A 25,319-nucleotide genomic window follows, 5' to 3' on the forward strand; every position below is an offset into this window, starting at 1 on the left:
GTTATTCAGACTGAAATCAGAGATTTTCTAACAAAAAAGTCTTTCAAATAAGTTCATATAAACACTTGTGATGGAAGTTAAAAAAAAATGAAAAAGGCTTGCATAACCAGCTTGGATGGCTTTTTTCTGCAGAAAAAGTTCCACAGCTGGTTGATTTGAAAGAAAGTGGTGTCATTCTAGCTTTCCTTGTTTAAATACGGAATCTCATTTACAAATAGCATCATAAAGATCACAATGGACTCACAAATGTACGCAATATATAATCCATACTTACTACTAAGATAGCACTTGGCATCTTGTACCGTACAAACACTAAACCTCAGCTTCCCTACAGGGATAGGTTTCAGAGTAGCAGCCATGTTAGTCTGTATTCGCAAAAAGAAAAGGAGTACTTGTGGCACCTTAGAGACTAACGAATTTATTAGAGCATAAGCTTTCGTGAGCTACAGCTCACTTCACGCATCCGATGAAGTGAGCTGTAGCTCACGAAAGCTTATGCTCTAATAAATTTGTTAGTCTCTAAGGTGCCACAAGTACTCCTACAGGGATAGTTGACTGTATCCAAATCACACAACGAAACAGACTTAATCATAATGTAGTTATGCAGTCCACTGAATCATTTCTTTCCAATTTGAAGGAAAAATAAATGTAACACAATATATAAGAAAACACTACAAAACTGTTCATAGCATGTCAGGTTATTTCACTTAAGCAGTAATCTGAAACTGGAATTTCAGAGGACTTAAAAATGCAAAACTGTCAGTTCAAGTTCTGTTTCTACTACATCGAAATCAATAGACTTGTGGCAGGACATTACGAATGTTGTTCCTCAATGCTTCAAAAGCAAACAAAACTAAACTATGTGGACTTCACTGTATAAGATTATACATAAACATGATCAAATGAGTAAACTGAAGATTCAAACTACTTAAACTGAGGAAGAAAAGACATTACAGATGACTTTTGTTCTGTCATAATTGAATAGCAGCAGCGTGGACCCTCCCAGAGTGGTGTTGGTGTGAGCCAACCAGAACAGTGGATTCAGAATTAACACCATTAAAATGCATTGCGTGAATTCACACCTCAAAGCTACCATCAGAGATTGTCTGTAGACTCAGGCAGACATTACTGTATGGGTTATATCTTGGTCATGTTTTCAAGTTTTCCTTCACAACCACAAGTACTAGGAACAGAACTTTTATTTTATATTAAAGCTTTCTTTCCAGAAGCTGGAGTCCTAGGCACATGTCTACAGTGCCAACACCTTAACCTGGCCTTCCTGTAAGATGCCATTTGTCAATTTTTTTAAATTATTTTTTGTAATTTGACTAAGAAAATTTATTCCCTTGTTCAGGGTAGGAAGGATGGTTCAGTGCATCAGACACTGGACAGGAGTGAGTGTCAGAGACATGGACTAAATTCCTGGCTTGGCCACAGGCTTCCTGTGCGACTTTGGGCAAATCACAAACTATCCTGTATAGGCATTATATTTATTTAGCCCTATGGCAAAGAGCTATTGAATTAGATAATTTCTCACATGTTACAGCAGTTTCAGATGCTATTGTTAGTAATAACAATAACAGTTTGACCAGTTTAAATTCATTTACATCTTATTCTCATTCCAGTGTAAAGAGTAGAAAAACACTACAAATCATAGAAACATGGAATCCTGGAAATAAAAGATAGGCAGTTGAAGAACAGATATTTGAAAACATACAGTACTAATCTTCAGTTATCCACATTTTGCATCTGGTTCTACCCACTGTCGGAAGACAGGATACTGGGATAGATGGACAATTGTTCTGACCCAGTATGGCCATTCTTATGTTCTTAACTCTATTAAAAAAATAAAACTAGTATTATCTCGAAGAGGTGGTAGTAACTACAGTTTTGGCTGATTATTTAAAAGTAATTTTGATGGCTATTTAGTACATACAAAGATGCAACTCTGAAATCAAGTCAAGCCTCTACCTCCGATGAAGATTTGACTAGCGGCTGTAACCAATATAAATGAATGTTATAATTCAGTGGGGAGGGGGGTTTAAATATCCACTCTTCAAAAGGCATCACAAGCAGAAATAAGTAGTATATAAAACAATTAAATGTGCAAACTGTTTATGTCACAATTTCATTCCCCAACTTTATTTTAAAATAACCCTTCCAGTCCTTTAGCTAACTTTCTGCATCTGAGACCTTGTCTACACTGGTGGTGGTGTGTAGGGTACATGTAACTATAGACTACAGTGAAAGGCCTGCTGCATCCACACTCACTACTGCGAAAGGCTGTGGTGGCAGGAAGCAATGGGAAAGCCTCTGGCAGGGAAGAGCTGTTGGAATGATTCCCCACTGCCTTCCCCCTTCCAGAACCTTCCCTTACTGCCGGAGTCTTTCATTGTGGTGGGGAAAGGCTCCAGCAACAAGGAGACGATAGGATGCTACACTGCTAAAAGTAGCAGGATAGATCCAGGAAGCACTGCTTGGTCATGTAAAGAGCCATGTAGGGTATATACCCTAAGGCAGTGGTTCTCAACCAGGGGTCCGGGGCCCCCTGGGGAGCTGTGAGCAGGTTTCAGGGGGTCCGGGAAGCCTGATTGACGTTAGACTTGCTAGGGTTCAGGGCAGCAAGCCAAAGCCCCATAATGCAGGACTGCAGCCCAGGACCCCCAGCCTTGCCACACAGGGCTGAAACTGAAGACTAAGCAATTTAACTTTGCGGGGCCCCTGCGCTGTGGGGCCTCAGGCAATTGCCCTGATTGCTACCCCCTAGCACTGGACCTGGCTTTTATATGCAGAAAAACATTGTTGTAGCACAGCTGGGCCGTGAAGTTTTTATAACATGTTGGGGGGGCCTCAGAAAAGGGTTGAGAACTCTTGCCCTAGGGTTAGGCATGTAAGCTGTGCCTCACCAACTATATTGCTATTTATACCTCTGGTAGCTGGGAGTACAGTGTCTATAAATGTAGATATACCATGAAACTACTTTATGCATGTGACAGTTTCACCTATTTGCATTGGCCTTTCACACACCAATAGGAAAGTAAAGAAAATTTAAAAGAAGAAAGCGTGTTTGAAAAACCACAATAAGTGGTAAGGGAACCCAGAGCAAGTGTGTTATATGAAACTACGTTAAATTCTTTTCTTTAAAAAAACTGATTAGATTTCAAGCTGACAGCATTAAAGATCAGCTGCAAAACTGCAATTTGCCTTAATGAACTTAATGAAGCTAAAAGACTATGCATGAAGTTCAGATCATATCTTCAAATAGTCAAAGGTATACACTCACTAACGTAAATAACAAGTGGAAATTAGTCACCAATAAGCATCTTTATCAGGCTGTAAATGTTCACATCCAGCCAAGTTCTCAGGATTTTCCTTTTTCTTGTCAGAATTTACTCTAATTTCTTAGAATGCATGAATCTCAAAATGAAACTGCATATTGCTATGCCTAAGTAACAAAGCGATCTTGAAGTATTACTCCTAGAGAAATTCTACACCACCATGCAAGCACAGAATTAATTGCCCCACCCCTTCCCTGCAGAATAATTGATTCTGATGGGGAGATGAAGGGAAATTGCAACTACATCTTTCGCTCACCAGGGGCTGATGTGGCATTAGAAAAGAGGCAGCTGGTCCATGGGCTGGAGCAGCCAGCTGGGGGGGGGAGGGGGGGGAGAGCGCAGAGGCTACCTTCTTCACAGAGCCCTGCGTACGGGGCCTTTAAGGATGCACTGGATGGAAGGGGGGAGGAGGTTAGAGAGGCACACAAGGAGCTGCTAGGGGGTCACACAGATGGGAGTTTAGAAGGACTAGTGGGGGGCAGATTGTGGTGGGGGAACAGCAGCTAATAGGGTGACAACATTGAGCCAGGGTTGAATGGGGTGGGGGTACAGGGCCACACAGGGATAGAGGGAGTGGGGATGATTGAGTGGGGGTGCAGGGATATATGGGGACAGGGGCAGCTATGCTTAGCTGAATGGGGAGTGGGGGTGCAGGGACAAATGGGGACATGTGCCAATATGCCTGGCTGAATGGGATGCAGGAACACATGGGGACGGGGAGGAGGGATTCAGGGACACATGGGGACAGGGGCAGATGTGTCTGTCTGAATGGCAGAGGCTAGGGGTCAGCCAGGTTCTGCATGGGTGAGGCTCCCCAACTCTCTAACAATCCTTCCCTCCCCCCCACCCAAAAAAACCCTGTACCATACTTCTCACACGTACACCCAACAACCTGCCAAGTTTACTCCCAGACTCCTCCCAAGCAATTACTTCCCTGACCCTCAGCTCTCCATTACCCTGACTTCCACAAGCCTTTGGGCTGCTTTTGAGGGATGTGGGAAATACGTTTCTGTATTGTAGTTTAAATGAATTATTACTCAAAGTTCTATATTAACATGCCTAATAAGGAATTTATCAAAAAAACATTTCCTGAATCTTTTTTGTTGTCTGTATTGTTACAGACATACTTGAAGACACGCATTTTGAAATAAATTACCAAGTGATTAAAACTGGCATGATTATATTGTGTTATTTTGACAAATAAAATATACAGAATTTTAAAATATTGTGCGCAGAATTTTTAATTTTGGGTACAGAATTCCCCCAGGAGTAAAGTATGACAGAACAGCATATTTGGCCTTTTTATTAATTATTATTATTATTAATATTAAATGAAGCATTGGTAAGTTTCTGATTTAATATCGGTATTTTGCTCTGAACAACATGTTACTGGCATGCCACCAATTACATAAGCCTTTGGAACATTTGCTTCATTTAGGGCAACTGGAATACTTCCAAAATTTTGTTTCTAAAATCCTGAATGAAGGATTGTGTCTCTTGATACCAGCTTGTTTTTCTTTCATTATTTGAACTGAGACCTGGAAACGCTTTAAAAAATATCTAGCTAGTTTACTAGATCCAAACATCTCAGAGAAGATACTGCAATGTTCTACATTTTAGTACTGCTTGCAAATCTGCAAAGCGAACACCCAGCCTATCATTACCAACAATCCACATTGTATACGCTACAAGAGAAGTCATACCCAGACATTCCTGGTTCTAAGGAATTCAGGTTACCAGTTGGTTAAAGCCTGTTTCTGCCCTGCTCCCCCAATATTGAGGGTCTTTGTCTAGGTAAATATATTCTATGTTTATATCCTATAGGATATAGTGTAAACATTTCATAAAACCACATAAGACTGGAAAATGTGAGACTACAGGCTGCATGCAAGCCTTAGTAATATGTTGTGCCTATCATTGATCAATTCTATCAGAGCACATGCTAGGTATAACACTTTGAGATAGCCATCAATTACAACACTGAAAAGAAAAAAAGAAAAATATAAATTTAAAAATACTAATATGCACCTTAACCACTATTATGGGCACTACGCTAAAATGCAAGGAAAAATTGAGAGGAATCCCTGGCAACCCTAATAAAAGAGACTGGAGATTTAGCTAACTGTATTTGTTTGCATCAAGACTTCTATATTTACATAATGTAAAATACATCTACAATAGAACAAAAACATAATTTAGAACTGTAATAATGGAAAGCCAGCTCAAAACCGATGATATTGGTTCTATTCATATAAAGAAAAACTGTTTCAGACTAAAATTAGAACTTTTATTTAAAAACTGGCAAGACAGCAGGATGGCAAAGTAGAGTACAACACTCCTGACAAATACTTTGACATGTACTGAATAGAAAATCATCAGAAATACTTTTTCCAATCCATCTCAGATTGATTATGTGCTTATATGGGCCCTTTACCATATTATCTGAACGCTTACATAGTATTTAAAAATAGGAACAACCCTCTCCCCTCCCTTCCTTCCCAGTCTGTAAAAAAAAAAATAAAAAAATAAAAAAATAGTTCAATTAACTTTTTAAATGTTTACTTGTGAGTTCAGTGGAAGAGCTGTCTGATTTTGCTCTCCCTCACTATATTATATGTGGAGAGAGAATGACGAAGAAATATGATTCACAATTAATTCTAAAAGTGGTGAGGTCTGTGAATATCATCACTTCTTATGGGAATTCCATTGCCAAAGTCCAGCTCCCATAAAAGTTCTCTCTCCACATTTACAAACTTCCACCTATTGGTCAACGGTTTTATTCTTCCAGTGGAACGTAGCTATCGTGCAAGGTCATCAGAGAAAAGACAATCTCTCAGGGAAAGGCAAGATAGCACCACTCCCATGAAGAGCTTTGAAATTTAGGACAGATAACTTCTCTATTCAATGGGGAGACAGTGCAGAGAATGGACCACTGAAGTGATCCGTTTGTGACAATTTGCGTTGCTAAAAACCCCCAAGATAAAACAGAATCATAACTTAACACCTTTGGCCAAAATACTTCGCAAATGAATGACTATCAGAATTTAAAGTCCTCAATTAGACGTCTGAACAATTAGCTGCGTCATACTTAAGAACAGTGAAAGTGGGGCTACGTTACTGTGCAAAGTAAGATTTCAAATAAATTAAGCATAAAAATAAAAATGTGAGACACTAGTAAGGACAATTCTCTTGTGCTTTTTTCTTTTTTTTTTTAATCTATAAAGGACTTAGCCACACATGATGCACACTCATATATGATGAAGTGATAGATGACCTATCCTACGGTAACCTTCTAAAAAATTGTTTAAACGTGATTGCATAACCCGAATGTGTGTGTGTGTGTTGGGGGGAGGGGATTGTTTGCTTTGTTTAATGTATATGGACAGAAATGCCTTATTTAGGCTAGAAAAATTAGGCCCCACAATTTATCAGTAGAATCAGTCTAACACATGTAGTAACAATGATATAAACTATAACATAGACAGGACATATACATTTTTACCAATGTATCATCTAACCCTAGGAATGGAGAAAGAAAGGTTACTTATCTTATAGTAACTGGAGTACAAAATATGTAATCACTGTACAGAGTGCATTCACACTCACATCGGGGACCAGAAACTCTTCAACAGCAGCATCCATTGGTCTGCACTTGCGCCTCCTTGTGCTTTCAACTGAGGGCATAAATGGCAGTGCAAACCAACTGCCTCTCCAGTTGTCATTTTAACATGGATCCCAAAAGGACCTGAGCAAAGGAAGGCAGTCCTGAATATTCAAAGGGACCACACATCTCAAGTAACTCTAGTTACCATAAGGTAAGTAATCTTCCTTTCTTCTTCAAGTGCTAGTCCCTATGGGTATTCACTGAGGGTGACTCCCAAGCAGTGGTCATTAAGGAGGAGGGCACAAGGAAGTTTATTATATCACAGAGTGCAGGATTGCTGTGCTAAAGGAAGCATTTCACAGCCAAATCTTGGACCAGAGCTTAGTGCCTGGTGAAGGTGAATACAAAGCCCCAAGTAGCTGCTCTGCATATCTCCGAGAGCAGGATTCCCTGTAACGAGGATACTGACAGCACTTGGACTCTCACGGAATGGACCCTGACAGTTTAAGGAAGATGGACTTTTATACGATCATAGCACAGAACGATGCAGGAGGAAATCCACTTGGAGACCCTTTGGGAAGGGACAGCCTTTTCCTTCACTGTTTCAGCAACAGTGTCAAACAAACCTTGGGGACTTCCAAAAAGGTGCCATTCTGTGCAGGTAGAAGGCCAGAGACATACACAAGTCCAAGGAATGGAGTCACGTCCCCTGCATGCTCAGGTTTTTGGAAGGTGAACAGTCTAGTTAAGGTGAAATTCAGAAGGTATTTTAGGTATGAACTTTGGATGTAGTCACAAAGAAAACTAGTTCTAGTGAAAAACTGTATAAGGCAGGTCCGCTATAAGGAACCCAAGCTCCCCAACCCTTTTAGCAGAGGTAACTGGTATCAAGAACCAACAATCAAGGAAGGTGCAGAAAGGAACAGAAAGCCAAGAGTTCAAATGGTCATCTCATGAGAGAAGAGAGGATGAGGCTCAGATCCTAGGCAGGGACCGGTTTTGCAATTTGAATGTCCTTATGATATGCTTCAGGAACTTTGCAGTAGTAGGATGAGTAAAGACTGAGTAGTCTTCCCCACTGGGTGGGGAGAGCTGCCACATGTACCCACTGGGACCTGACAGACAAGCCACACGTCTTTTGCAAGAAAAGATACTCCAGAACAAGAGGAATGCCCAAACCCTCTAACCATTTGACATGTCCGGGACCTATTTGTCCATTGTAATAGTGTGCCACATCAGAAGGAAATGAACCAGGTGGTCTCTGAAGGGGACAGCAGCAGACATTGTGGAGACTGGCTGTCAATCCTCAGGTGCTGCAACACAAGAAGCAGCTGAAACTGTAAACTGGAGGATTGTGATGCAGGGTGCCTACAAAGCTGGATCCTCTGTCATTGCTTTAGGGGTTCACACATCTTCTGTTGGAAGATGGTGGTTGATGTCAAGGCAGAAAGGAGACCTGGAGTATTTTCTACACTATGCCAAAGAACTCAGAAAGCAGAGGATATGCAGTCACTTGTTTTGTCCCTAATGAGATTGTGACCTTCAAAGGGAAAGCCCTCAAGGGTGGTTTGGACATCCCTGAGGAACGCCAAGGCCAGCAGCCATGATGTCCATTTCATGATTATGGATTGTGACACTGCATCAAGGGACACCTGGAGACAAGATCTTGACACTAGTTTTCTCTCATCCAGGATGGCCTGGAACTAAGGTCTGTTTTCCTGAAGGAGCTTCCTATAATTCAAGAAGTTATACTTAGACACTGAAGTTGGTAGTTTGCTATTCAGCATGCTAAACTAAGCTGACAAAAACATCTTTCTTCCAAAGAGGTCAAGTCCTTTGGAAATTTTATTCAGTGAAGTGGATTTGGGCTGAGGTAGCTGGCTTCTTTTTGTAACTGCTTGGACCACCAAGGAATTGAAGGTAGGGTGGGAAAACAGAAATTTCACACTTTTGGGGGGAGCAAAGTAGCATTTCTCAGCCCTCTTTGGGGCACAGGTTGCAGTAATGTGCATGATAAATCTGGCAGGTTCCATGATGGCCTTGCCAATCTGGACTGCCATTTAAAACGGAGACATAGCCTGGAGGATGTGCAAAAGTAAGTCGGCTGGATCCTGGAACTCCTCTAGTGGATTTGGAGAGCTTCTGTGATTCTCCTAAGGTGATCCTGGTACTGTTTAAAATAATCTGGGGGTAATGGAGACGCTGGTGATAGCACCTCATGTGGAGAGGACAAGGTTTCACTGGTGGATCTAGCTGCTCCCTCTCCATCAGCTGCTCCCTCGGTGACTAGTGGTGGTAACCACTACTGGGTGCAGAACATAGGGTCCTCATATTCAGGTGCCTGGAAGTATGGTTCCCAGGGACCTCAACAGAGATATAGGATGGGGTTTAGGAATAGTTGTGGGGGTCCACATCAAGAGTACCATTAGTCCCAGGACAACAAATGCTGTTGGGGAGGACATGAGGGCAAGCGAGTGCATTTGGAAGCAGTCTGGGTTGATGGCTCTTTGCTGGGTATCTGGAGCTTCAGTCAGTACAAGCTCATTTTTATTTGATGAACAGGATTCTTCATGTTCCAGTGGTGGGGCTGGTGGCGTAGTGGGATGGTTCCCACCAATCAGGAGCAAGGACAAGCAGGAAGTAGAGGATCAGGCTGATCTCTTTCTCCAGCTGGTTCACAGTATTGGTGAATGAATGGAGAGTCGATGGGGAGACCTCCTGGAGCAGGATCAATTCAGAGAAAATCAGAGTTGTCGAGTCTGCATATATAGCTAAGTCTTCCAGAAGATCACAGGGCCTTGAGCTGATTGATGTCTTTGGCTTTGTCTAGACCATTGGTGCTGTCTTGAAGGAGGAGGATCTGTAAGTGGCTGGCACCACTGAAATGGAGGGGGGGGGGGGAATCCCTTCTGACTTTATGAGGCATAGGCATTGTTAATGTCCTTCAATATGTGGCACTGGGGAACTGGAAGCTCCCAGTACCACCAACACTGCCTTTTTAGTACAAGCTCTGAGTGCACCTGTTCCGGGGTGCAAAGTCTTAGGTGGTGCTAGAGAAAGAGGTGAGGCAGACCTGTTTTTCAAAGATTTATGTGGGGACTTGTCCCTCTTCTTGTGTTTGCCCTTGTCCTTCTCCTGCGTCTGCCTCATGGAGCCCCTGTGCTTGGTGAAGGACTTTGAACCACTGGTACCAGATGGCAGAGGAACGCTGCCTAGTGACGCCAAACAGGTTGAAGGGAAGCAGGAGGGTTCAGGATACAAGCAGGGTCTCATGGAGAGCTACATGAAGTGTTTTCAGAGCCTGAGCTCATGAGACTACCTTGTACATGGAGGGAAAGAGCAAGAGATGCCACACCTCAAGGGCATGTGAACCTCCCCAAGGCAATACAGGCACCTGTCATGCAGGTCGCTCACCAGGAAGACCCAGGGTCAGACCAGCCAAGGCTTAAAGCATGGTACCTTGGGCATAATAGGTAAACAAGACAAAGGGGAGATAATAGAGGAGGACCCTCAATTCTCCACTAATTAGCAGTAAAACTAGACTAAACTATCTCAGCTAAAATATTGTTTACAATATTTACAGATTCTAGGTAGGAGAATGAAGAAGAGAAGAAGAGACACAAAGTTCTGGAGAGGTGGTCAGTCTGCGCTGCCCCTTCTGCCCTCATTTGAAAGCATGAGGAGATGCAAGGTGCAAACCAACAGACGCTGCTAATGAAGAGTTTCTGGTCACAGGTAAACAGAGCATTCATAGTGAATGCCTAAAACGATCAGCACTCGAAGAAGTGACAAGTTATTAGCGTAGACTACATACCAACACTTTTATCATCATATTATGTAGACTGCTCTGAGCCACGGTAGCCATCGGGGCTATCAGATGATAGGGAAAATTGCAGCGAGATTGTGTTAACATACAGGGGGATCAGGGTTTGCAGAGTATGAGGTAGTGAGATTCTAGCACGTAAGGAGAGAGCAACCATGTTGATGAAGATGCAAGTACAGGAAATGAAGAAACCAGGGAAGCACTAGAATGTTATTGCTTTCTCCACCCACCACATCTGATAAAGTTTGTTGAGGAAGTAAGTCACTCTGCACTGAGACTTTGCACATCTCTTTACTCCTGGGGGAATTCTGCACCAAAAAATTAAAAATTCTGCACACAATATTTTAAAATTCTGCATACTTTGTTTGTCAAAATAACACAATATAATCATGCCAGTTTCAATTACTTGGTAATTTATTTCAAAATACCTATCAGCAAGTATATCTGTAACAATACAGACAACATAAAAGATTCAGGAAATGTTTTTTTGACAAATAGATTCCTTGCTTGGCATATTAATACTGAACTTGATGTATCTTTGTTGATAGTTATCTTCTGTTTCAGTGAAATTAAATATTTCATTTAAACAAAGTCATTATATAAAAATATGCTGTATAAAAGTACAGTGGTCTTATTAGTACTGATCTAATTGGGATCGGTGCCAGATTGGATAAACAAAAATCCAGATAAACTGGAGAATGAGTGATTGGGGCTCCCACTATCCGGTGTGGGCAGCTGGGGCTCTGGCTGTCACAAATTCTGCATGAAAAAATAAAATTCTGCATTGTGCAGTGGCACAGAATTCCAGCAGGAGTATCTGTCGGATGGAGAAAACAAGGAAACATAGCCAAACCCTGCCCTCTTCTCATGTTGTACCCCAGCGCTCCTTACATACTACCCCCATCATTCCCTGCCCCCAAACTCCAAGCACCTCTGCTACCTTGACTAATTCTTTACCCTCCAACCCAAAACTTCCCAATCCATCACTTGCTGCCATTGCCTCCATAAAAATCCTTGTCATTTTCCCCCATGCCCACAACTTTCATATACAAACGTTAACTAGGACCTTGAATTTTTAAGGTAGTAAAAACTCATTATACACTTTCACAGTGAAGCAACGTATGCTTATCTTACTGTCTTGCTGAGGTCATAATTAAACCTTTGCATTTCTTTGAGATTTGGAGAAACTGGATGTGTGCTTTCTGGGTAGTTATATGTGGAAAGTGAAAGTTTGTTGTCGAAGTAAAGAATCTATCGCTTTGTTTACAAAACAATTTCCTATTAATGTTATTACTCGTTCAGCTGAACCATGTTAGCAACAGTGGGAGCTCAAGCATAGACAAGGCTCTGGCGGCTTTAATTAACATAGCAGTAAAGCCAATCAAAGCCACTAGAGCCTTGTCTACTAGGGAACCCCAACTGTGCCAATGCCAGTTGGCATCAGCAGGAATTTCTTTGTTAGAGTCTTTGAAGGTTTGGGACTTGTGAGACTAGAGCAATAAATTACATGAACTGAAGCTGCTCCGGGTGTAGCCTAACTCGTGATTTCCTGGATTTTTTGTGACTGCATTGATAGGAAATGTACTTTAGTAACATTCTCTAAGACAATTAAGCACACGTGTACATAAGAATATCAACCAGGATTAAAACTTAGTTCAACATGTTATCTGTCCATGCAAGAAAGAAAAAATAGTGCTATAATATGGCTTAAACACAATCATGTTTAAATGTGGTTAATTTTGTAGGCAGGTCCCAATTTGTTTTTTTCTAAGCTCTGTTTAGAATGCACATCAACAATATTAGCAAAGAGTGGGTTCTATCACCATTATGCATACATAACGTAAAAGAACTCTATGCCCACCCAAGACTTATGATTTTTATTCTTTCATTACCACTGTTGCAGCAATACCAGCTGAGAGCATTAATATGAACTAACATTTTAAACACTGGTTTCAGAGTAGCAGCCGTGTTAGTCTGTATTCGCAAAAAGAAAAGGAGTACTTGTGGCACCTTAGAGACTAACAAATTTATTAGAGCATAAGCTTTCGTGAGCTACAGCTCACTTCATCGGATGCATTTGGTGGAAAAAACAGAGGAGAGATTTATATACACACACACACAGAGAACGTGTGTGTGTATATAAATCTCTCCTCTGTTTTTTCCACCAAATGCATCCGATGAAGTGAGCTGTAGCTCACAAAAGCTTATGCTCTAATAAATTTGTTAGTCTCTAAGGTGCCACAAGTCCTCCTTTTCATTTTAAACACTGACTGTGTCATCTAGCTGCCCAGAACTTCCCAAGTGTCTTCAGCATTGTAGCAGGATCTACACTAGGAAAATTACTCATTGCTTACAAGTGACGTCAGCAGTTGGATTGGTTTTGTTTACTCTCTAGCCATATGATTTAACAGAATCTGTATAAGACAAACTCTTCAAGAATCAATGCTGTACTGTCTTTACCTCCCTTCCTTATTATAGACTGAGCTGATATATGATGGTGCTATTGTGATTCAAACACTGAACGTGCCAATCCTGTTATGTATTCATCTCATCTTGTTCACGAGGCCTCCCTATTAGCGAAGACGCAGTTTTTGAGTTAGACACAAACTCTGTAGCGTTTTACTGTAGATACTACCTACACCAATGTGAAGGATTCTCCCATTAGCACAAGAAGAATTCTTCCATCAACCTAGCACTGTCTATACCAGCGATTAGGTTGGCAAAGCTACATCTCTCAAGGGTGTATTTTCACACAAGAGAGACATAGCTATACCCATGTAAAATCCTAATGTAGACTATACTTGAGTTTGAAACTTTGCATGTATAGAGAGCCCTTATTTAGAAGTAGCATCTTGTTAAGTTTGGGTGATGAAATGGGAAATATTAAAGTAAGGTAAATAATTGAAAAATCACTTCTTATGCTCAATGGCCATCTATGATTTTTAGCATGGCTCAACAAAGCGCTATCAACTTTTAAGCATCATACAGGGGCTTTGTCTACAACAGAAGAGTTAGGACCCAAAATTCACTTTTGGGTAGCAACAGTGGAAGTTGTAGTTACTTTAGTCAGGGCTCACGAGTTTTTAAATCTATATTTTTTCCAATGTGCTATGTGTTCTCTGACCAGTTTGATAAACACAAGGATTGCCACTTGGACAATGTGCTTAAGGGAGACTGTAAGTATCCCACTGAAGCACACAACAAGGTCCTCTGAAGACAGATGGAACATCAGTGACAAGATAAACCAGTGGTTGCAAAAATGGCAGATTCTGCAGTTTCATCATGGTTGTCTATAATTTCTGATTCATTCTGTAGTGTTTTGTACATTCTAATCTTCTGTTAAAAACATAAAGAACTGCTCTACATTATAAAAATTGCACTGATGTAACTAAACACTGGTGTAACTAAACAAATTGACTTAAGCTAAACAGATGTAAGATTGAAAACTGTTTAAGTGAATCTATACAATGGATTTCAACATGTGGGTATAGCTTGTCTAATGCAGACCAGTCCCAATTTTCTTTTTCACTGGCAAAGACTAAGGTGCCCCAATATGTTTCTAACCTATATGGAAGATGTCTGCAGCCAAATAGCAGCAAAGATGGTAATAACATCTCTCCTGTTCTATTCATTTCAGTGAGATGTGAACATCAAGATAGTTCCAGATTGGAACTATTTCAATTCAAACACGATCAGTCAAAAGCATTTTGTCTCTCTCAAAAAACAAAACACAAGAAACATCAATTTAATATTATATATATTAAGGCAATGTTAAGGTTACAAAGTGCAAATCAAAAATATATATTGAATGTGGGCAAGTTAACGTCATTAATGTTAATACCCATTTCCCTACTTGTGTGCATTTATATCTGTAATTTTAAGATTTCATTAGCAGGTTTTTTTTTTAAATTTTAATTAACCTGAGGTGAACATGCTGAAAGCCATAAGTAGCATCATATACTGTGAAGATTCAGGACACTGCTCCTTTATTTCCTAAATTTTCCACACAGATGGTAGTCATGTCAATTAATGCACTACAAGAAGGCAATCAGGACTTGCCTACATTAGAAAAGTTGCACCAGTTTAATTAAGTCTATTAAAAACCGATCTCGTTAATACAGTGCAACTCATTAATACAGATATACTTAAACTTGTTTGACCCTTACTAACCAAATTAAGATAAAATAAAGTGAGAGTTAAATCAGTTTAAGTACAGCTATATTAGAGATCTGCACTAAATTCAATTCACTTGATTTAAATTTTTTAAGACAATGTAGACCAGTCTACAACTCCATAGCAATAGCTGCAGTAAAAAAAAAATGAATGGAATTTGTTAATTTGTATAAGGACCTTGAGCGGATCACTGCAGACGACATGGCTCTGGGAAGAAGGATAAAGGAGTTTGAGGCACAAGTGGTGTTCTCATCCATCCTCCCTGTGGAAGGAAAAGGCCCAGGTAGAGACCGTTGAATCGTGGAAGTCAACGAATGGCTACACAGATGATGTCGGAGAGAAGACTTTGGATTGTTTGACCATGGGATGGTGTTCCAAGAAGAAGGAGTGCTAGGCAGAGATGGGCTCCACCTAATGAAGAGAGGGAAGAGCATCTTTGCAAGCAGGCTGGCTAACCTAGTGAGGAGGGCTTTAAACTAGGTTCACTGGGGGAAGGAGACCAAAGCCCTGAGGTAAGTGGGATACCAGGAGGAAGCACGAGCAGGAGCGCGCAAGAGGGGAGAACTCCTGCCTCATACTGAGAAAGCAGGATGAGCAACGATTTATCTTAAGAGCCTATACACAAATGAAAGAAACCTGGGAAACAAGCAGGGAGAACTGGAAGTCCTGGCACAGTCAAGGCATTATGATGTGATTGGAACAACAGAGACTTGGTGGAATAACTCACATGACTGGAGTACTATCATGGATGGATATAAACTGTTCAGGAAGGACAGGCAGGGCAGAAAAGGTGGGAGAGTTGCATTGTATGTAAGAGAGCAGTATGACTGCTCAGAGCTCCAATATGAAACTGAAGAAAAACCTGAGAGTCTCTGGATTAAATTTAGAAGTGTGAGCAACAAGGGGGATGAGGTGGACGAGGCTTTCTTCATGCAACTAACAGAAGTTACTAGTTCACAGGCCCTGGTTCTCATGGGGGACTTCAATCACCCCGATATCTGCTGGGAGAACAATACACAGACAATCCAGGAAAATTTTGGAAAGTGTAGGGGATAGTTTCCTGGTGCAAGTGCTGGAGGAACCAACTAGGGGCAGAGCTCTTCTCCACCTGCTGCTCACAAACAGGGAAGAATTAGTAGGGGAAGCGAAAGTGGATGGGAACCTGGGAAACAGTGACCATGAGATGGTCGAGTTCAGGATCCTGACAAAAGGAAGAAAGGAGAATAGCAGAATAAGGACCCTGGACTTTGGAAAAGCAGACTAACTCCCTCAGGGAACTGATGGGCAGGATCCCCTGGGAGAATAAAATGAGGAGGAAAGGAGTCCAGGAGAGCTGGCTGTATTTTAAAGAATCCTTATTGAGGTTGCAGGAACAAACCATCCCAATCTGTAGAAAGAACAGTAAATATGGCAGGCGACCAGTGAAATCCTTGCTGATCTTAAACACAAAAAAGCTTACAAGAAGTGGAAGACTGGACAAATGACCAGGGAGAAGTATAAAATATTGCTCAGGCATGCAGGAGTGAAATCAGGAAGGCCAAATCACAACTGGAGTTGCAGCTAGCAAAGGATGTTAAGAGTAACAAGAAGGGTTTCTATAGGTATGTTAGCAACAAGAAGGTGGTCAGGGAAAGAGTGGGCCCCTTACTGAAAGGGGGAGGCAACCCAGTGACATATGTGGAAAAAGTTAATGTACTCAATGCATTTTTTGCCTCTGCCTTCACGAACAAGTTCAGCTCCCAGACTACTGCACTGTACAGCACTGTATTGGGAGGAGGGGACCAGCCCTCTGTGGAGAAAGAAGCTGTTCAGGACTATTTAGAAAAGCTGGATGAGCACAAGTCCTTGGGGCCGGATGCACTGCTCCGAGGGTGCTAACGGAGTTGGTGGATGTGATTGCAGAGCCATTGGCCATTATCTTTGAAAAATCATGGCGAGCGGGGAAGGTCACGGATGACTGGAAAAAGGCTAATGTAGTGCCCATCTTTAAAAAAGGGAAGGAGGAGGATCCGGGGAACTACAGGCCAGTCAGCCTCACCTCAGTCCCTGGAAAAAATCCTGGAGCAGGTCCTCAAGGAATCAATTTTTAAGCACTTTGAGGAGAGAAAAGTGATCAGGAACAGTCAGCATGGATTCACCAAGGGCAAGTCATGTCTGACTAACCTTATTGCCTTCTACGATGAGATAACTGGCTCTGTGGATGAGGGGAAAGCAGTGGACATGTTATTCCTTGACTTTAGCAAAGCTTTTGATACAGTCTCCCACAGTATTCTTGCCAGCCAGTTAAAGTAGTATGGGCTGGATGAATGGACTATAAGGTGGATAGAAAGCTGGCTAGATCATCAGGCTCAACGGATAGTGATCAATGGCTCCATGTCTAGTTGGCAGCCAGTATCAAGTGGAGTGTCCCAAGGGTCGGTTTTGTTCAGTATCTTCATTAATGATCTGGAGGATGGCATGGACTGCACCCTAAGCAAGTTTGCAGATGACACTAAACTTGGAGGAGTGGCAGATACGCTGGAGGGTAGGGATAGGATACAGAGGGACCTAGACAAATTAGAGGATTGGACCAAAAGAAATCTGATAAGGTTCAAGGACAAGTGCAGAGTCCTGCACCTAGCACAGAAGAATCCCATGCATTGTTACAGACTAGGGACCAAGGGGCTAGGCAGCAGTTCCGCAGAAAAGGACCTAAGGGGTACAGTGGACGAGAAGCTGGATATGAGTCAATAGCGTTCCCTTGTTGCCAAAAAGGCTAACAGCATTTTGGGCTGTATAAGTAGGAGCATTGCCAGCATATCGAGGGACGTGATCGTTCCCCTCTATTCAGCATTGGTGAGGCCTCATCTGGAGTACTGTGTCCAGTTTTGGGCCCCAAACTACAAGAAGGATGTGGAAAAATTGGAAAGAGTCCAGCAGAGGGCAACGAAAATGATTAGGGGGCTGGAGCACATGACTTATGAGGAGAGGCTGAGGGAACTGGGATTGTTTAGTCTGCGGAAGAGAAGAATGAGGGAGGATTTGATAGCTGCTTTCAACTACCTGAAAGGGGGTTCCAAAGAGGATGGATCTAAACTGTTCTCAGTGGTAGCAGATGACAGAACAAGGAGTAATGGTCTCAAGTTGCAGTGGTGGAGGGTTAGATTGGATATTAGAAAAAAAATTTCACTATGAGAGTGGTGAAGCACTGGAATGAGTTACCTAGGGAGGTGGTGGAATCTCCTTCCCTAGAGGTTTTTAAGGTCAGGCTTGACAAAGCCCTGGCTGGGATGATTTAGTTGGGGAATGGTCCTGCTTTAAGCCGGGGGTTGGACTAGATGACCTCCTGAGGTCCATTCCAACTCTGATATTCTATTATTCTAATCTTAATGTTAGCACGACAGCCTCCACCAAATAATTTGCACAAGCCAAACTGAAGAGAGATTCACTAAAGAAACCAACAGCTTGCAAATAATTTTTAAAGAACATGGAGCTAATATTTGTCTCAAAGGAACCACAAATTTTATGTAGGGAAAAGTTCAAATTGTGCTTTATCCAAATATTTTGGAGTGTTTATTCATAAGAAATAGTCTACAGTATTCTATAACTCTTACTGCTACCAACCCATCAGCTTATCTCCTTTTCAAACTGCAAGTAAAAATATTGACCTTTTTATTTAAGGGTGGAGGGAGAAGCGAACATCTTTTACTACTTCTAATTCTTCCCCCCTCCCCCCCACACACAGAGTCTAAGCAGAATTCAACCACTATTTACAGTCTCGGTGGACTGGATGACTTAGGGGACTGATAATGGGATACAGAGCCTTTCACTCCCAGGTCACTAGTTCAAGTCCAGTCCAGACTGACCACAAACAATTCACTGCTTGGCTGACTCTAGGGTTTACTTCAACCAACTAACCTGTGTTAAAACTACAACTGCCTTGTCTACACTAGGATTTTAACACACATTAGCTAACACTTGTTAAAAATGCAAGCCACAGTATACCAAGTTTACCACAAATATTTTAACTATAGCTATACCAATTGACAGCAGCATTGTAAGTAGGAGAAGTAGGGAAATGAGAGATAAAGTTTAGAGAATACTGAAGTGTTAGGCCCTGTCTACAGAGGAAAGTTGCACTGGTTTAACTTAGGGCTTGTCTACACATGGAAGTTTTACCAGTTATAATTATACTGGTATAGTTAAACAGATATAGTAAAATTGATATAACTTCCCGTGTGAACATTTACTCCAGAATAAAAACTTACATCACTTACAAAGTTAAATAAACCTTGGGGGACACACTTTTTCCCCCGAACAAAAATATCCACACCTGGAGTTATACTGGTTTACGTTTACAGCTCAGCAGCTATGAGTATAACTTTCCACCACAGTCCACCCTTTAAATCATTTTTAAACCAGTTTAATTAAAGTGGAGTGATACCCTGTGCTTTCATTTTAGTTTATCTTAAATCCGTTCAACAGTCTTAAACTGAAGCAGAAAGGACTGCTCTAAAACCAAAATAAGAGCGTCCAAACAGGGGTTTTTACCTGTTTAACAATATTGGTTTAAATTCCCATTTTAGATTAAATCAGTGCAACTTTGTGTGCACAAGCCTTCAGTAAATGTTTTGACAGTGGGATAAAGAAGAAATGGCAGATATTTGAAGTGTCATAAAGAAATAAACCATTCACTCAATCTGATGAATGCCCAGACAATGGGACAGATTGAGATATATCCGATGGCAATGCATGAAAGTTGTCCAAATTTTTTGTGGCTATTCTTGGAAAGAATCAGTTTTGAAACTAAATACAGAAAGAGTGGACAAACTGAGGAATATTCTTAAGGTTCTATTCTAATGAGTCAAAATTAAAAATTTGACTACAAGAAAGGGTTTCTGCAAAGTAGCATTTTGGAATACCCAGCATAATTATTACTTCTACAGCACTAGTGACCACAGAGGTATATTATACAAAATATAGTACAGACCAGGGATTCTCAACATTTCATAGCAGATCATGTATTAACAGAAAGATTATACTGGGGACCACTTTTTCTCCTCAGTCACTGTGCAGAATACCTCCCTTTCACAATATTTATGCATTAAATACAATATCAGAAATAGATTCTGAACAATTCAATCAATTTTTAGCTATCTTTCACGTGACACAGTAGCTGGAAAAATAAAAGAGCCTGCACCACATGATCTGTCAGTTTTCCATAAGTCAGCAGTGGTCCATGGACCACTTTCAGAAACAGTAATATAGACAAAAAAACGTAGGCATGTCTTACTCTGAGAGACTCTCATGCTCTAAATTCATAGATAAACTACCTAGGATAAGATACAACAGCAGGATGTAAACATTATTTCTCTGCTTCAGAAAGGACTTTTCTCCATTACAAACTTTATTCTTCCATGGGAACGAAAGAACCTAAGCCTCGAGACAGAACTGAAGTATATACCAATAAGGATGTTATGAACCTAGTCTTGTCTACATTTGTGATGGAACTACATGCTAATATGAGTTCCCTGGTCAACATACACTAATGAACCCTGCTATAAATTGTTTCAGAAAACTATGCTAAGCTATATTTAAAATGCGTTAAGATAGATGAAAATTGGTAAAAATGCCTGTACCAACTCTACATTAGCACTTCCAGCTTTACTGGCGCAACTGCTAGACTAAAAATGAGACAACTGCTAAAAATTCTCAGTGTAGATAGGCCCCTGTGGATTAGGAGTCATTTTTATGCTAATGGTGGAAACTGTGTTAATATCTGCTAATAAAAACCATAGTTAAGCACTGTTCTTGATAACATGGTTGCCACCTACGTATAGATGGTACCAGAGATAAAACATGAGCTGAAATGAACTACAGCCCAATTCTTGAAAGAAGACAAACTTTTAAAACTGTTAGTGTTCAGTTTCTTACACCAGCCTACTACTGAACTAAGTTTGTAGAGACAGACACACAAAATACTCAAATGAACATTATTATTCTTAAACTAAAAAATATTTGACTCATTTACAGAATATCACCAAATTATACTGTTGATTGCAAAATTCTAAAAGTTATGCCTAATCATGAGACTTTTTCTTCCTAGGATGATTCAGCAGCAGACAATCAGAAGATGTTCCTCATAGAGCAGGGCAGGTAGTTCAGATATATGACAATTTTGTATTTCTTTTGGCTCTTGTATTTCATGTCACTCAGAAGCAAAACAACCAACAGTTTAGAATGAGGGATTGTTCATGTGCATGTGAGAAAAAAAAAAAAAAGATTTAAAGCACTGGTACATGCAGGATTAGGCCTGAAAGAGGAATTGCTTTGCACGCGCAGACCCAGGTATCAAGCCTCAACAACTTCAGTGGGGTTCCACATGCTCAAAGCAATTTGCATGACCAGGACTTTGGAGGGGGTTGCAATACTACAGCTCCATCAATGAAGTTGCACTTGTGCAAACCCCTTGTGAAGATATACTACCCTGGTGCAGCTTAACCAGGTTTCAAACACAGGTAAGCCAGTTCAAGTCACTTTTTACACCAGTGCACAAAAAGGTAGACAAATCCTTAAAAGTACAGATGACATATCCCCAAGATTAAAACCATTAGTCTGAATCTTAACATGAACATACAGGTTGGTGGCAGGCTTTAAAAAGCCAGTAAAAATTGACTTACCCAAGGGGGGAAAACAAATAATTGTGCTCTCAGGCTTTATAATTTTTGCCTGAAAAATTTAGTTTTAAAGCATTATAATAAAGAAAGCAATTTTCTTATTACACCAAGTTACATCTGTAAATTTGACCAGTACATTCAAGTATCTATTCTTAGGCCCTGATCCTGCAAATATTCCCAAACACATGCTTACTTCAGCACTTATCCAAATGAACCCATTGGGAATATACAAAGACAACACAACTAGTGCATTTAAACTAGAGGATTGGGCCCATAATTACTATGGTAAACCTTTCCACACATCTCCTTCAAAGTGTCTCCTCAACTAGCAGTGATCAACACATTCATTACTTGCTATTTCAGTACTACTTTAGTTTTTACACAAATGTTTCAATACTACACTTAGAGACAAAGAAACTGATTTTTACTGTTTAGCTGTCATTAAACCACTATCTCCTAGAGCAGTGGTTCTCAAACTTTTGTACTGGTGACCCCATTCACATAGCAAGCCACTGCGTGCGACCTCCCATATAAGATATATAAAAAAGTGTTTTTAATTAACACTATTATAAATGCTGAAGGTGAAGCAGGGTTTGGGGTGGAGGCTGACAGTTCATGACACCCTATGTGATAATCTTGTGACCCTCTCAGGGGTCCCGGCCCCCAGTTTAAGAACCCTTGTCCTAGAGCTTCAGGGACAGATGCAGAACAGTGTTACACAATTGTACAATTCCTTCCTAGTATTCTGAGAAGCAGTATGTGATAAGATTTATGTATGATAGACCCTCATTTTATATACAAACAGAACATAACTGAATTGCCTGGATTGTCAAATTACTCATTAAATAATGTATTAACCTAGTTCAACATTTACATAAACACATTCCTAAATGTATGCATACATATATACCCACACAGATGAGATTTGTACAGTACATAGGTATATGAGCACCCTAAAACTCCTAGAAACACACACAGTAATAATGAAGGATCTATTTGCCTGTCCACCAGCCATCCCACCTAATTTCTGGATTTTTATCTATAAATGCCCTGCAGTATCAAGTGCTGTAATATATAAACAAGTTATTTTGTTATTTATCTACCATTTCAGCAAGATTTAAAAAAACAAAACTTTTTTTAATATTGTTATTACTTATACTGTATTAGCATCCCCAATGTGCTAGCAACCGATATGCACAGAATGACAGTACCAAAAAAATGTATGTGAGGGGCTGAAGATTATGAACTATTAGCCTACTGAATTACTACAAGGACAACTAACTTCACACTGCTCTTGTAAAGTGGTTTGTAAGATGTTTTGAAACTTGTAAATAAGAATTAAAGATTTGGTTGGTTTGATCTTAAAGACATTCAAATCTCAAAATTCACTGTATTCTAACTAACACCTATTTAAGATAATGCCACTCTAGAGCAGTGGTTCTCAAAGTTTTGTACTGGTGACCCCTTTCACATAGCAAGCCTCCGAGTGCAACTCCCCCCTTATAAATTAAAAACACTTTTTAATATATTTAACACCATTATAAACGCTGGAGGTGAAGCGGGGTTTAGGGTGGAGGCTACCAGCTTGTGACCCCCCATGTAATAACCTTGCAACTCTCTAACCCCACTTTGAGAACTCCTGTTCTAGAGGTTTATCCTGATTGTTTATAATGTTTGCCCAAAATTGAACCCAAATTATTCCTGCTGATAAATATATTTTAGCAATCTGAGTTGGAAAGCAACCAGTAAATTGGGCATTATAGAAAAAGACTGTATCAAGAGTGGATCTACACCACGCCAAAGGCCCAGAGATATGACAGGATGGGCAGAGTAAAGTTTACATCCTGGGAAAATCTGCACCCTATGCGCGTCTGTGTGACAGGAAACGCTCTCCAGATTTTTCCTTCCAATGCTTTTATTTTCCCCTTCCCGCCCCATCAAAGCTGTCTGAGGCAAACTGAGACGGGGTTAATTCACACATGGTACCAAGTGCTAAACACGTTTCCTCTTCCCTCTCTTGACCCCTCCCCGCTTCACCAAAAAAAAAAAAAAAAAAAAGGCAGGAAATCCCTAACTCCCCCGCCCCCCGCGCGCTCCCAGAGGGAAATCCCAAACCCCTCCCCGCTGCCCGAGAGGAAACCCCCACACATGCATACCGACCCCAGCCCCTGGGAAAGCCTCTCCCACACGCACCCCCAGCCCCGCAGGAACCCCCCAGCTTCCCTTGTCCCCCACCCCGGGCCGCGGCTCCTCACACGCCCCCAGCAGCCCGATCCCCCACGCGGCCTCGCCGCCCCCGGGCTCCACGTGAGTCCCCAGCCCGCGGGGCCTGGACAGACCAGGGATCCTCCGCCCGCCCCGGCGGCTCCCAGACCCCGCGGGCCCCCGGCCCGCCATGAGTGAGAGCCCCCGGCCTGGCAGAGCGGCGCGGCCCATCCCCGGCCTCTCACCTGCTTGTTTCTCGGGTAGGGCTTCGAGGCGCCCAGATGGTACCGCCGGGTCCGGATCTTCCCCCCTCCAGTGCCGCCGCCGCCGCCGCCGCCTCCCCCGCCCGAGGCCATGCTGGGATCCGGCCCCCCAGCGCAGAGCGGGCCCGGTCCCCACGCGCTCCCCTTCCCCCCCGCGGCCTGGCCGCGCCGCGCGCTCCCTCCTTCCCCTCTGTGCTGTCACTGTCACTATGGAGATGCCCCGCCACGCGCCGCAAGGCCTGTCTCGCGGACTCCGGGGCCTCACGCGCCTGCTGCCGGCTCCGTCCCGCCCGCGCCGCGGCCGACTCCGTGCACCCCTCCCCTCGGCCCGACCAACCACACAGCGCCCGCCCGGGCAGGTCGCGTCACTAACTCGCGCACAACGGGATGCGTCATCCTGCTGCGTCTTACCCAGAAGCTAGTGCTCCCCACCTCAAACGCTCATGGGAAGTGTAGTTTCGAGAAGCGGCAGGCGCTGGCGATGGGGGAAGGGCAGGTAGGGACCGAGCCAGGTTAGGGCCAGGGATGTTTTTTTCCCCAGCTCCAATCGCAGTTTGCATTTAGCAGAACTCCACCCTTATTACTCTTTAGATCGTGTGGGTTTTTTTTTTTTTTTTTTAAGGCTAGTGCATGGTTTATTTAGCGCTCAACATAATTTTGGAGGCTTCCGGTTGGCAATGTTGCTGTGTGCAGTCACGTTATACCAGCACATATGCTGGGGGACGATTTCCCCTCTGCAGCGATCAAAAAGATTTGAATCAATATAATCAGAAAATGTGGTAAAGAAAAGTAACATCTACCACTGGATCCATAACTGCTTTGGTCCTTAAGGCCAGATTCTGGTCGGCTGTTATGAAAGCCCGCAGTGCAATTGGAGGGACAGAGTTGTTATGTTGTGGTGCAGGGAAGAGCGAGAAGCACATGATGTGCCAGTAGAGACACGTCCTGTATAGATGTTTGGTAAGCAACACACAAGCATCAGAAGTATTTCTAGGTGAAGTCAGACCAACAACACGTCTAGCAAAAATTTAGTCGCTAAAGTTAAATAAGCGTTAATTAAAACAAACACACCCAAAATGGCCAAATCTCAGCTGCTTAAAAGGAGCCAATGAAGTTCACTTCAGTCTCCCTAGACACTCAATAACAGACTTAAAAGTGGCCATTTTTCAAGAAAAAAATTCAAAAACAGACTTCAGCGAGAAACTGCAGAACTGAAATTCATTTGCAAACTTGACACCATCAAATTAGACCTGAATA

General features: G+C 41.9%; 1 protein-coding gene across 4 annotated transcripts in view; it reads right to left on the bottom strand.

The window, feature by feature from the left end:
* Positions 1-24,389, bottom strand: part of NUP153 (nucleoporin 153) — a 64,306-nt gene extending 39,917 nt beyond the window's left edge. For 2 of the 4 annotated variants that reach the window (XM_038391435.2, XM_038391432.2), the window contains exon 1: positions 24,045-24,194. In XM_038391435.2, coding sequence (XP_038247363.1) covers positions 24,045-24,155 — 111 coding nt within the window. In that variant the 5' untranslated portion in view covers positions 24,156-24,194. Of the gene's footprint in view, positions 1-24,044 lie in introns of all 4 variants that reach the window. The other 2 variants (XM_038391426.2, XM_038391427.2) reach the window with 2 other exon arrangements.
* Between the last annotated feature and the right edge of the window lie 930 nt (positions 24,390-25,319).

The sequence above is a fragment of the Dermochelys coriacea genome, chromosome 2 (assembly GCF_009764565.3).
Source record: "Dermochelys coriacea isolate rDerCor1 chromosome 2, rDerCor1.pri.v4, whole genome shotgun sequence".
Taxonomy (NCBI): Eukaryota; Metazoa; Chordata; order Testudines; family Dermochelyidae; genus Dermochelys; species Dermochelys coriacea.